We start from the raw sequence: 13,147 nt of genomic DNA, 5'->3' as shown, positions 1-13,147 counted from the left end.
TTTAAAAGTTAAAAGTTAAAGACAAAATCCTGGAGTTAAAAAAAAGCCTTGGTTTTTCATTCGTCATTCATGCTGGTAAGTTTGTGCAAACGGTTTATTTTTGACGGAAGCGTTTGTCACACGTGTCTAGGGACAGTCAGAATTTTGAAAATCCAATCATAATTTCTGTTTACAGTTTCTGGCTATGATAAATGTTGTAATTTCAGCAATTCTTCAAGTAAACATAGAAGGCATGTTTTCTATAAGCATTGTCTATATCACACATTTTATTTTGAAACTGTACTTATCTTCCTTTCTCTGGTGTTAGCTTCTCCTGCTGACAGAGCCTGAGTGATGATTTCCTTGTGTGAAATTTTCAAAGTCATCACGTCAGAAATGAATAACAGAAAACACCAGACACTTTATTTGAAAGTTCTTTAGATCAGTTCTCTTTTATACTGAACACCTGCGTGTTTCTGTCTTCGCGTATGTATGTGTGTGTGTGTGTGTGTGTGTGTGTGTGTGTGTGTGTGTGTGTCTTAGTCTCAGTTTAGTTGGACTCTGCTGCCACCTACTGAAAGACAATAAAACCTTGAATATGTGTACTGTGCGCTGTGTTATGAACTATTTTCTGAGTTAATTTCATCTATGTTAATCTTAGAGTGACTGTTTTGTTTTTGTCTTTTTAAAATTTAAATTAAAGGATATAAGTAGCATCCTTAAAGGGGAACACCACCTAAATTAAGAATTCCAATGTTATTTCCATGGCCTAGGAAAGTTCAATCAATATTTGTGAACATGAACTACTCTGTCTTAAAGCCAGAGGCCAGTCTCAAACTTGTGATGTCATGAAGTATAAAATGTGGAGCTGCTTCACGGACAATGAACGGGTGCCTGATTTTGTGGATGCACAGAATGTTTGTTTCATTTTTCATATCCATTTTTTTATGAATTTTATTCTATTGTAGTGTTTCCAGTTCTGAAACAGAAAATGTACCATATGCTCAGATCTGGTATATACCCTAATATCTTTCACCATTCATTGTCTGTAGAGCAGCTCCAGACTTTATACCCTGACATCACTAAATTGAGTTTTCGCACTGTAGTTTTTGGATTTAGGAGAGAGTTGTTCATGTTAACTGATATCAATTAAACGTCTGGTCCCTCTTAATAGCCTGTTGTGGCTACGTATTTTGACAAATAAAGGCTTGGCTCAGTTAGACACCTGGTCTGGTTACCAAGCAGTTCATTTTAGTTTTTTTTAAATGAAAGTTCTTGGTATGTATGTGTTTATGTATGACTAAATTACTCTGTAAGACAGTTATATTCCTTTAGTCCATAAGGGTCCTTAGATCAAAAGATTCAAGTGTTTTTTCCTAGAAACGAATCCAAATTGTGAGTATTGTTTTAAGAGGATAAAGTGGTGTTGTGTTTGTATGCTGGGTGCTGTAATCTTCGAGCAAAACAAGTAATATTCATACTAGTTTTAATAAACAATTTGATTGTAGATTGTATTTCCTGATCTTTGCTGATTAACAGTTTTGTGTGAAAATCCCATATATTATATATATTCTTACTGTGGTATGATTGCGTTTAATTTCTTTGAAACCACCCCTGCATATGAATTGCGCTATAAATGTATTGTGTAGTCTTGCCTTGTTTTGTTCCCCTAATAATGACATCATTTATTTATTTCATAATCACACCATTATTATAAAAAAAATTCTGACCACTTTGTGACCTTTAGAGTTGCTGGTGCTGCGTCTTGTTTGTGGTACTGTGATTTCCTTAACTACTACTAAATAACCAAACAAAAATAAGTGTAATCCAAAAAAAGACAAAAAACAAGACAGATGTTGTTTTGTACCCTTTTTTTATTAAAAAGGTTCTTTTCTTTTACCCCAAAACATTTTAAATTAAGAGAACATGCATAGAAATACAGCTGGTCTTTGTCCAACAGCAACAAAACTACTTGCATCAATGTACACACTCCCTTTAATATGTACATACATGAGATGTGGTTTCTAAAACCACACAGACACTGAGAAAGACACTACAGTAAGTTTGACCTTTGACCTGTGGGAACTGACACAAAAAAAAATCTCTAAACTTGATTGTTTTACACCTGATTTGACAACATACACGTTGTTCACTTTGGTTGATGTTATTGCTTTTTATATATATAAATATATACATATGTATATATATATATATATATATATATATATACATATCTCATTACAGTGCTCTTTAATGCTGTAATGGACTCATGTTAAGCCAAAAATGAGTGGGCCATTATAACAGTTTCAAACTGATTGTCACAAATCTGGACATATTCATCCAAATGTAAGTTTGTTTAAATAAATTCAGCTTCAGAGCCAAAACAAATGACATGGCACTTTAATATCCAGGCCTAAAACATCAACAAAAAGCAACCACGAAGGCTATTATTGCACAGTAACCCAAAAATTGCATATTTCAGTAAAAGTATCAGAGGGCAGTGAAGCCCCAGTTCATGCACAAAAAATAGCTAACCTACTACACAGACAAATCAAGAAAAACTAAAATAAAGAAATAAAATTTGGATAAGCCAGTGTAAAACACCCAATTTCCGAAAAGTTCATTTGCACAGTGAGCGTCACAAATCCTGCAGAAGATTTGAAGATATCTTACATACAGATGTTTCTCTACAGATGTGATTGTCATCTTGAGGGAAATTAAAACGTAAAGACATTCATAAATTTAGAAAAAAAAAAAAGAAAAAGGAAAAAAAAGAAAAACACCTAAAGTATATATATTAAAAAAAAGGAAAGAAAAAACTGTGGTCCATTTTTCTGTTTACAAAATGAAATGTCATCTCTCTTGGACTGTGCACTATAAAATTATTTTCTTTTATCTTATCAGATAGGTTACTGAAGGCATCACACAAACCGCTGAGCAGCTGGATGAGTGCAGTCTGTATCATGTGCTTGTTTTTATGAACACTGGTTTACTAGAGGCTACACGTCACAGCAGCTTCATCAGAAGGCCTTCCAACACTGCAGGTTAGTGTTTCAGCAGGAAAAACTGGGTTGGACCCATAGCTTCTTTTTAACCATCTCAAGAGAACTGACTCCATATTTAACAGTAATACTCTGGAGTTTGAGAACAATGAGCAAAAATTCTTAAACTGGTGTGTTATCTGTGAGCTATCTGAACAAACTACCTATTTGTAGTTCTATAGTATTTTCCATATGTTATCAGTAGTTGGCCATTTTTATGACAATTTTTGTACAATTAGGACAAAACAAAAACATATCTAATGTACCGTCAGAGAGTATGGCTTTGTTTCCACAAGCTTCTCAAACCACATGCAACTATTCTACACGCTAACTACAAACATGAGCCTCGACAGAGACTGAGAGGAAGCACTTTGCAGTTTGGTTTTGGCTTTTTCCAAACCCCTTTCCTGCTGGCATCACGTGGATTTTTGTTTCTTGAATCCCTGCTGAAGTATGGGGCTGAAGTCGGCCTCTGATTGGCAGCTATATCATTCACGTGTTTAGGGAGATTATTTCCTCTTATATGGTTGTTATGATTGTCAAACACAGACATGATATCATATTTGGATTTAGGAAAAACAAGAAAATTTCACTTGTTCTCATGTGCTTAGATCACATAAGACCAGGTCTACACTAAAAACTTTTCATGGAGACTCATCAAACCTGTACCAAATTGTCTCTGAGAGTCCAAACACTGCTTTAGCTCTGTTTTCATATTTGTTGAATTTGGGGAAAATGGGAAACGTGGCTTAATGACAAGCTACAACTCACAAACCAACTTCAGCCAAACACAGACTGGTCTCATATAATTGAGAAAAAAACATTTCAGTTGATAGCTTCAACAAAAGCCCTCAGAACCTACACACATTATGCCAATAATAAAACAATAACAATCATTCACATTCTTAAACCATCATGAACCAGCAGAAATAATCTAACAACCCAAACATACATCAACACTCAGACAGGTGTCACTCAACTGAAATGTTTCTCCAGCCAATTAGAGAGCCAGAATTTCCAGCATTTTCTGTTTGAACAATGAGATGATGATGAGGAACTCGGGGCTGGTGCACTACAGGAAGGCTGATTGCAAGGGGCGCTGGTGCTGAGCCGGGCCCAAGACAGCAGAGGAGGAGGAGGAGGAGATGGAGGAAGTCTTCAAGACACTCCAACCAGGAGAGAAGGCGAGTTCACAGAAGCCTCCTGTGTTTTCACCTGAAACACAAAGAAGGAGACATTCAGACGGTTTGCACTTTGGTTTCATCCATAACCTGTTGAGTGTCTGCACAGAAGAATATCTGATAAAACTCTCTCTTAAGATTAGTAATTGGTACCCTTAAAAACTTCCTTAATTCCCTAAAATGAATAATGGTCACTTCGCAAAGTTGCAATTGTCATCCCATTAAAACAATGCTGATTACAAGGTTTCAGCATGACATAGGTTTATTTGTAAAACCAGAATCAGCAAAGGACCTGAGCAGAAGGAAGAAATGCACCTGACTAAGACCCTGCCATGTTTCTACAATAGCCAAGAATGGATAAACCAAATACTGGCTCTAGACAGGGCTATGCCTGCAGGTCAGTCACAGTTAGCTGCCCCTCTGTGACGAGCAGCATTGGAATAACACTGACTTATTAACGTGACTCTGCTTTATTCAGTGTTTTTACAGGTTTAAATAACTTGGTCTGTTTGTTTTAGTGAGGAGATCATTCGGCTCCCGGTAAAAACCTCCACAATCTGAAAAGCAGGTGCTGGGCTAGCGGCCCTCTTTTTTTTTACCATGCCCATGTTTTTACTAGTTAATGGCCTAGTCTGTTTTGGAGAGGAAAAGACCTTGGCAGCTCCTGGTAAAAATCTCCTTAACATTGAAAACTTAAGGAATCCTAACCAGGATTTCACGCTTGGCACACAGGAGAAGTTTCAGCTTTGTGAAATCTGCAATCCTCGCCCCTAGATGGCACTAAATTCTAAACACTGCTCCTTTAAGGGAATGATTTGTAACTTGGGAACATCAAAACATTTCTCTCCTAACTTCTTCAGAAAGAGGAGTTATGGCTTCAGAGTAGCATAAAACAAACGGACAGTGAGTAGATGAAGAAGTGTAATTAAATTAAAACAATTCAAGTCAGTAAAACACAACTTCAAACTTTCATTTGCACTAAATAAGTTACATTGTTGCCATGCTGCATGCAGCATGTGAATCCTTTTGTGAGTGTTACTAGAGCAAAAAACAGGGACACACATATAAAACATTGCTCAATAGCGCCATCAGAGGTCAAAATCTTCACAGGGTGCCTTTAAAATCCAACTGAAAAAAGTCACAAAAGTCGTCTCTGCAGACAAAACTCACTGGCAAGATACTTGTCAAATGTGTCGTTAATGTTTTTATTGTTAAAAGAAAGGAAAAAAGTCTCGACAACAAGTGTGTAAGGGCAAAATGTGAGAGAACTTGTTCTGATAACTGTACAGTAGCTTACAAGCCAAAGATAGGCAGTGCTTTGTGCAGGTAAGATTGTAAGCTTGCTCAGTGAAACAAGACGCAACACAAGGACATATTAGCAAAAACAGCTAATATGGGTTGTTGTTCAAAGTGACATATATTGTGTATAAGGCAGCTGTGTGGCTCTAATAAGTGTCCCAGCCTGCCTGTGGTACAGTAGATAACGGACACTTACTGGTTTATGGAAATAAGACTTGATTATATTATATATTTAATTAATATTTTGAATGCCAGAGTTTTCATCAAAAAGCAAGCAGTTGCATCAAGTTATTGGAACACTGAACGGAGCACAGCAAAGTCAGGGGACCATACCTTTACCAGGCAAGAGCTGTGAGGAAGAGGAAGAGGAAGAGGGGGAAAAAGAAGAGGGAGAAGGGGAGATGTGGAAGGAAGAGGCACGGCGAAGGGAGGATATCCTGAGCTCGTTCTCCTGAGGAGACTCAGCAGGAGTCAGAGGAAAGAGAAACAGCAGGAAAAGGTGAGAGGGTGTTACGGAGACAAGTGTGTACCATCATCTCATCCAACTCCTCAGTGACTGTCACCTGCCAGAATAAAAGGTTTGTCGTATGATGCTGAAAACCAGAATGCTAATGTGAGAACTCACCTGTAAGTTTGTCTTTGCTTTCTTCAACACGTCCCGTGTTCTGGACACTGTAAACAAACACACACAGTGTCCACCAGTTATCATGTGTTCATTGATTAGTTACACAGAAGCTGTTAAATGAGCAGTAAACACAAGACTGAACAGATCAACAGCTGCGCTGGGAGTTAATAGGAGGAGAGGGCTGGAAGAAGACAATGCAAGACACTGAAACAGATACACTGAAGATGATGATAAAAGATCATCATCATCATCATCATCACTTCTTAATAATTTATTCCAAAATGACGGTTTAAAATACAGCATAATATATGGGTTTATATAATCCACTAGAAAGACTATGAGCATGAGTGACTCACGTTGGTTGACTATAAAGTGCTCCATGCTATCTTTGGTGCGGTTGGAGCTCTTCACTCTCTCCATGGCGTCCTGTAGAGCCTGCTCTTGTTCTGAGAGTCTCAGACGGAGAGAGGCGACCTCCTCCCTCAGAGACTCATCCTGTAGACACACACACACACACACACACACACACACACACACACACACACACACACAGGGAATGTGTAAATGTTTCGTGTTTGTCCACACACCCACTTACATGAATTTGAGATCAGTGGCCACTGTTACACAAGGCTTTATTTACATAAACCAATCACTGCTAACCAAAGATTTGACATTAAAACAGCTGCATAAGCAAATAAGTATTTTTTTTTTCTAACAAAATCACAATTTTGATACTGACTAGTGTAGACTGAGGTCTGCAGTGATTCAGCTGTTACCTCCTGGAACTACATTTTACTTCACTTAACATGATAAAATAAATACATCAAAAGGCTGTTCTGAGTTCACTGGCACGAGCAAAGTAGGATCAAAGAAGACTCTCAAAACTCCTCTGCTCTTGGTTTCATCTAATCAGACTCCCTGATCTGCGTTGATTTTCACCTGTTTGGTTTCCTGGTGGTTTGGCAGAGCTGCTCTCCAGAACATGCGGAGCAGAGAGTCGGCCTCCTCCAGGATCTGTCGCAGGGTTTTAGTGTCAGCCAGCAGCTTCCTGACAGAACCTGAGTCTGAAGGCTGAGACACACACGCAACACAAGATATTAATAAAAACTTTAAGCAATGATTCATCCTTCTGTTTTTTTTCCCCGATAATCCATAAAGCATTAAATCTATAAAAGCATAAAAAGGTATAAGAAAATAGTTTAAAATTCAAGTTAAAATTTCTTTAGCTAAAAGTATTCACCTACTTATAGTAAAATTGAGACAAAATAGATACTTTCTGTACCGAAATATTGATGACAGTGTGGGTTAAGATCAAATAAATTAAGAGTTGCAATTCATCAATATTTCAATAAAGATTCTTATTTCATGATGGTGTATTTCACCCTGTTGTTCTAGCCTTATCAACTTTAAGCCAATCACATCTCCTCTCAGTATCTTGGACATCTCAATGATGCTACATGTGTTAATAATTCTATACATTGTGACCTTTAGTAACACTGCCGCCTCTAAAAGCTGCTTTTCCTTATATATCACCCACAGTACCAGTCAACCGTTTGGACACAGTCTCTCATTCAAGTCAATGGGGAGTCCAGACTTTTGATTGGTACTGTAAAATATAATCCAAAACATGACCTTATAAACCTCAGTTAGGTGCTCAGTCTGTCAGGACCACCTGGTCTGTGGTGTTTGTTCTTCCTTGGTTTCTCACCTGATGAAGGCTGAACTCCTGTGGGGTGCTCAGGGAATAAAGGGTAGCATCCATCTTGTTGAGGAGAGTGCTGCCCTCCAGAATTTGCTGCTGCAGAGCCTTGAAGTCATTAATGTGGCCCACTGCATGGCGGCCATGACTGTTGGCAAATGAGCCGTCTGGGGCTTGACCTTGCAGGGCCGAGGCTGCTGGGAATAAGGACAGGAGGGAGATAGATGAGTTCTATATGCCACTGACAATGGCATAACAGGAAAATCTAATAACCAATTAAACACAAAAACGTTTGACAAGTATCTGAAGGTTAAGGAGATGGATATGTTGCTTTGTAAGAAAAGATGACTGTTTCAGGTTAAACTGTTCTCCCAGTTTATCCAAGTACCTGAATGTGAAGCCCTCACCTTGATCAGCTGCTCCAGTTTCTGCTACATGTTTCTGCGCAGGATGTAGAGGAGAAGAAGGACTGACGAGTCCAGTGTCTCTCACAGGTGGCGAGGGAACGTTTTCTGTGAAGGAAGATTTTCTATCAGCACAAACTGCTGCACAAGAGTCATTTTTCTTAATTCAATGATCTCTTATCTCTTATCTCAAGATGCTTTTGGGTGTGTCAGACATACTGACCGTTGAACAGCTGTCTTCTGGATCGAGGCTGTGTGTCAGCCTGTCCATTCAGCTGCTGCTCCAGCTGAATGTGCAGCTCTCTGGGGTCAAAGGTCGCAGTGCTGAGTCCAAGTTTGGGATCTTGACTGGCCTGACCTGCTTGGAAACACACAAACAAGTTATGAAAGTAATAGTAAGGAATATTTGTGCAGGTGCTGGAACACAAAGCAAATTTCAGAGGCGTAAGATGTCTCTGCAAGTTCATACAGCAAACTCTTACCTGTGTGTGTGTTTGTGTTGACTCCACACACTCTGTGGTACACCTGCAGCTCACACTGAAGAGAGTGGACCATGCTGCGGCTTTCACAGAGCTGCTGCTGGAGAACGCTTACCTCATGCTGGAGTCTGTGAAAACACACACAGATGTGACATTTTTACGAAAAGCACATATCAGCTCACTAGCACTTCTACACCTAATAGACCTGACACATTCTCTAGTCCCCAAGTGCCTCAAGGCTGAGGAGCAGAAGGTCGCTGTTTCACCTCTGAACGAACTCTGCATTCCTGATGTGTTTAAGTGTGGTCAGAAGTGGCCTTTGTAGCACTTGTAACCATACCCGGCAGTGATGTCACAGTGTACTGACACAACCTGAACTACATGTCTGCATCACTGCAGCAAGGTGAAAGGTCAAACCCCTGGAGGTCACCAGAACAAGATTTTCAGGGGGTGTTAAGTTGGTCTTTAACTCTGAAAAATGTAAATCACTCACTGTCCTCATTCTCCAGGTCATGAACTCTGGTCCACACACACACACACACACACACACACACACACACACACACACACACACACACACACACACACACACACACACACCTGTTGATGGCTTCCTGGTTCTTCTGTCTGTCCTGTTTCAGTTGTGCAATCTCTTCACTGTGTGTATTAGCCTCAGCTTGCAGCTCCCTGCTTCGCTCCGCCCACCTCTCTGCCTCTAGCTCCGCTTTCTTCAACTGCTCTGCCTCCTTGCTGCTCTCTGCAGGATGACACAGGATATTACACTTTTACATTACATGACAGCACAAAGCTGTACAAGTTATTTGACACGGAACCAGACAAAATTTGTTTGCTTTTCTTTTTACTATGTAATCTCCTCATCCTGTTTTTTTTAGTTTAGTCTGAGCATTTTAGTCTTGTCATAGTATCAAGAAAAATGTAACAAATTCCGTCCAGTTTTATTCAATGGTAACTGTTGACATTATAGTCTTTTTCAGTCATCAAATTACATTAAACATAATCTAATCTGGCCAAAACCAAGAATTCATAGTAACCTTACTTCAGATAAGATTTATCTTATTATTATCTGATGAAAAACAAAGGTTGAACGATTAAGGATGGAGTTTTGCAGAAACTGTCTGGTCTCGTGATCTGATGGTATCAATTTAAAGGAATACATCCACATTGAACTGAAACAAAACTTTTCATAACTTCTGTGTGATTGTAAGCAGGAAAGCTCTAAATCTGCTACATGATCAAATGTCATGGACATGTTTTCTCTACAGGATCTGGCCCTGGCAGTGAACATCAGACTGTACCTCTTGTGGCCTGCTTCAGCTGGTTCTGCAGACTGACGTTCTCCTCTTTTAGAAGTCTGATCTCACTGGAGAGCTGGCCGACAGAGTCCAGACCCTGGATGTAGATGTTGGTGGGAGCACCTGGAAAGGACAGGGAGACAACAAGCATGTACTGTAACGTAATGTAGAGTTCTTCCATATTCCTACCAAATCACATAAGCTTTTCTGGGTTCTACCAAATCAACAGCTTCTTATGGAACTAAGAAACTTGTAAAACAAAGCTGTTATACTTGATTGTGTGTGTGTGTGTGTGTGTGTGTGTGTGTGTTACCTTTCTCAGTGACGGTGCGAGCCAATCTCTCCTCCAGTTGCTGTCGTAGGCGGTCGTTGGTCTGGATGGAGTCCTCCAGTCTCTGTCTTAGACTTCTGATCTCCCTCAGGTGCTCCTTCATCAGGTCAGAACCTACAACGAGAATACAATTGATGAGCTGCTATTAAAGACCACTATTTTATGACATAGAAGTACCATATATTGTATCATGGCCTTGCCACAACTTCCTTTGGTTCAAAGACCATGATCTTTCTCTTTCCTGGTAGGCTTTAAATTTAAAACATACACTAAGCTTCACTGATAGCAGCAGTAGACGCAATTTGAATCAGTAATAGTATGGCAACAGTATGTCTGAAATATACACTCAGGATTTGATTGAGTATCTACCTGTGTTGCTGGTGCCTGACTGGTACCCTGAGGATCCTGAAGACAGGTCAGCTCCGAGTCTCACCGGTCTGGTACCATAGCTCAAATCCCACAATGCACTGCTCTCCAGCAGACTGGCTCCAGCTTTCATTGCTGAGCTGGCATCCAGACTGCTGCTGGTAGCGCTGCTGAAAGGAGAAGGCTGGTATCCATGGTAGGAGAGAGGCAGGAAGGTAGAAGAGTCGGGCTGCTGGTGGGTAAATGGGAAACCCTGAAGTGGTTTGGACTGGGGAGTGGAAAACCCTGAAGAAGAGCATAAAGTAACATGTAAGTGAGTGACTAAATACAATTAAAAAGCAATTAATAATGGAAAAATCACTGCACTGCAAAGTCTGAGAGAACACTTTAAAAAAGCATTAATGAGACATGAAGGATGGAGAGAGTAAAAGACTAAAACAGAGATGAAGACATTGCTTTTGATGCAGTGAATGACTTAATCAGCCAAATGACATTGGTCTGGTTTGGGGTTTCTCAAAGCTCCATCTCTCATTAGTGTTTAAAGATCACAGCAAATCCTTCTCAAGCTGGGTGCTCCGGGTTCAGTAAGCATCAAACGGAGAACAGTTATTTAATGAGAGAGAAAGTACAGTGTGTTAAAGATAAAGGCAAAAAGAAAAGGAAAAAAGAAGAAGATGTATCTGCACATAGCAGCATTAAGACCAGTGATCCTCATACTGATGGTGAGGCAGATAATACAGTGCCAGCTGGATGGTTAATCCTTTTTGGATATGCAAACATCATATTAAGCTGCTTGCTTCACATACAGAAAACAATGTTTCAGATAAAATGTTATAAATGTTCCCTCCCTTGCACAGGGCATCAATCTGACTTCCTTTTATTGAAACCATTGTGGGAGAAATCTGAGAACTTCAAACTTTGGCGCCATCCTGTGGTAGTACCACACATAGAATGCACTGTCTCAAACTCACTCTCAAGGTGTTTCAACCACATGTGCTTGGTTTTGGCAATAATCAGATAAAATCAAACATGAGGGAAAGCGGTTGAAGTATCTAGGACACCTCATGGTGAGGTCAACAAACATCTCTTAATAGCTCAAACCGGACAACCCATCATGCTGAGTATGAATGTAGGTGTCATGCCAACTCCACGGCACAGACGTTGTGGTTTCCACTCATAGACTTGATAAGAAGAAGTGGACGTAGCTACTGTGTTGTCACCTATAGGTTTGTGGACTTAACAGTGTTTATTTTGTTGATAGAAACTATGATGAAAATGAAAACAAGATGATGGTGAGTTAAAAAATAGATATTGATAATAACAACTAAGACGAAATCTCTCTTTCATTTTCGTAGACAAGACGAGATGTGACAAAATGTAAGTGGTGGACTATCAGACACTGAAAGCCAAGAGCGGCTGTGTTTCCAATTATCTTCTAATGCTGCATAAGCGTTAGGATGGCAAACTCTAGTAAATAGTCTGCAACAGGATGTTTCTCTAGCCAACAAAAACACCCACACCAAAGCAGTGTCAGCCATTGGTTGTGAGCTGTAATTCAGCAGTAAATAATCAGCCATGCGTGTCTGGCTGCAGATGGTGGAAGTGATTGGATTTGTGAAGTTTGTTAGTTGCAGCGGTGGCTGTTAGCAGTTAGCCCCCCTCGCTAGCCACTGAATGGCAGCAGAGCAAGTAGCAACCAGCTGCAGGACTTCACAGCTACCTTGACAGGTAGGTAGGAGGCTCAGTTATCTGTGAATGTAGCTGTGCTGTAAGTAAACAGTCTGAACTCAACTGAGTTTTCTCTGACGGCTGAAAGTTTTAATCACCAACCATTGAGAAAGAGTTCTGGTTTAATATGGTTATTTTTCTGCCTTTTAACAGTGAGATTGATAACTCAGAGTTTACAGTGAACCTGGGTACAAATCCTTGATGGGTTATTTGTGGTGTTTTTGGGACCATAAATAAAGACATGTTGAGCTTTTCTTGTTTGAAAGATATTATTTGTAGCTGTAGAAAAAAAATGTTTGTACAACCTGTCACCTCAATTATAAATTATGATTTATGAATTAGCCTTACTGGATTAGTTTAAAGATTGAAAAAAAAATAGAGAAGACATAATGACTAAAAGCTGACTGAAATGTCATGAATTTCCTTCGATTAAAAGGTTTTGAAGTTTAGTTGACTAAAATATTTTGGATTTTTGTCGAGTGAACCTAGATTAAAACTATGATGGATAAAAAAATGACTAAAATGTGCTTAAAACTAATAAGCAGTTTTGTCTGAACTAACACTAAATCTAAAATAGCTGTCAAAATTAACTTTTGAAGCTTCGAGTTCAGCATGTTTTGGTTGTCACCACCTTGAAGTGACCATATTTGGATGAGAGGGTGGAGCTGTGGAAGAGAAGACGTGAGAAACCAAAGACACCCC

At 39.5% G+C, this 13,147-nt stretch overlaps 1 protein-coding gene across 6 annotated transcripts in view; it reads right to left on the bottom strand.

Moving 5' to 3' along the window:
- Positions 1–1,835: 1,835 nt before the first annotated feature.
- The window catches only part of LOC125895244 (phosphodiesterase 4D interacting protein), a 114,624-nt gene continuing 103,312 nt past the window's right edge, over positions 1,836–13,147 (bottom strand). For 2 of the 6 annotated variants that reach the window (XM_049586909.1, XM_049586904.1), the window contains 13 exons: positions 10,721–11,002; positions 10,334–10,465; positions 10,024–10,143; positions 9,308–9,464; positions 8,711–8,835; positions 8,452–8,589; positions 8,232–8,336; positions 7,834–8,021; positions 7,065–7,196; positions 6,482–6,620; positions 6,126–6,172; positions 5,834–5,951; positions 1,836–4,235 (listed from right to left, as the gene is read on the bottom strand). In XM_049586909.1, coding sequence (XP_049442866.1) covers positions 4,093–4,235; positions 5,834–5,951; positions 6,126–6,172; positions 6,482–6,620; positions 7,065–7,196; positions 7,834–8,021; positions 8,232–8,336; positions 8,452–8,589; positions 8,711–8,835; positions 9,308–9,464; positions 10,024–10,143; positions 10,334–10,465; positions 10,721–11,002 — 1,826 coding nt within the window. In that variant the 3' untranslated portion in view covers positions 1,836–4,092. The remainder of the gene's footprint in view (positions 4,236–5,833; positions 5,952–6,125; positions 6,173–6,481; positions 6,621–7,064; positions 7,197–7,833; positions 8,022–8,231; positions 8,337–8,451; positions 8,590–8,710; positions 8,836–9,307; positions 9,465–10,023; positions 10,144–10,333; positions 10,466–10,720; positions 11,003–13,147) is intronic. The other 4 variants (XM_049586905.1, XM_049586906.1, XM_049586907.1 and 1 more) reach the window with 4 other exon arrangements.

The sequence above is a fragment of the Epinephelus fuscoguttatus genome, linkage group LG10 (assembly GCF_011397635.1).
Source record: "Epinephelus fuscoguttatus linkage group LG10, E.fuscoguttatus.final_Chr_v1".
NCBI lineage: Eukaryota > Metazoa > Chordata > Actinopteri > Perciformes > Serranidae > Epinephelus > Epinephelus fuscoguttatus.
Note: the sequence above shows the minus strand (reverse complement) of the source record. Positions and strands in the feature narration are given on the sequence as shown.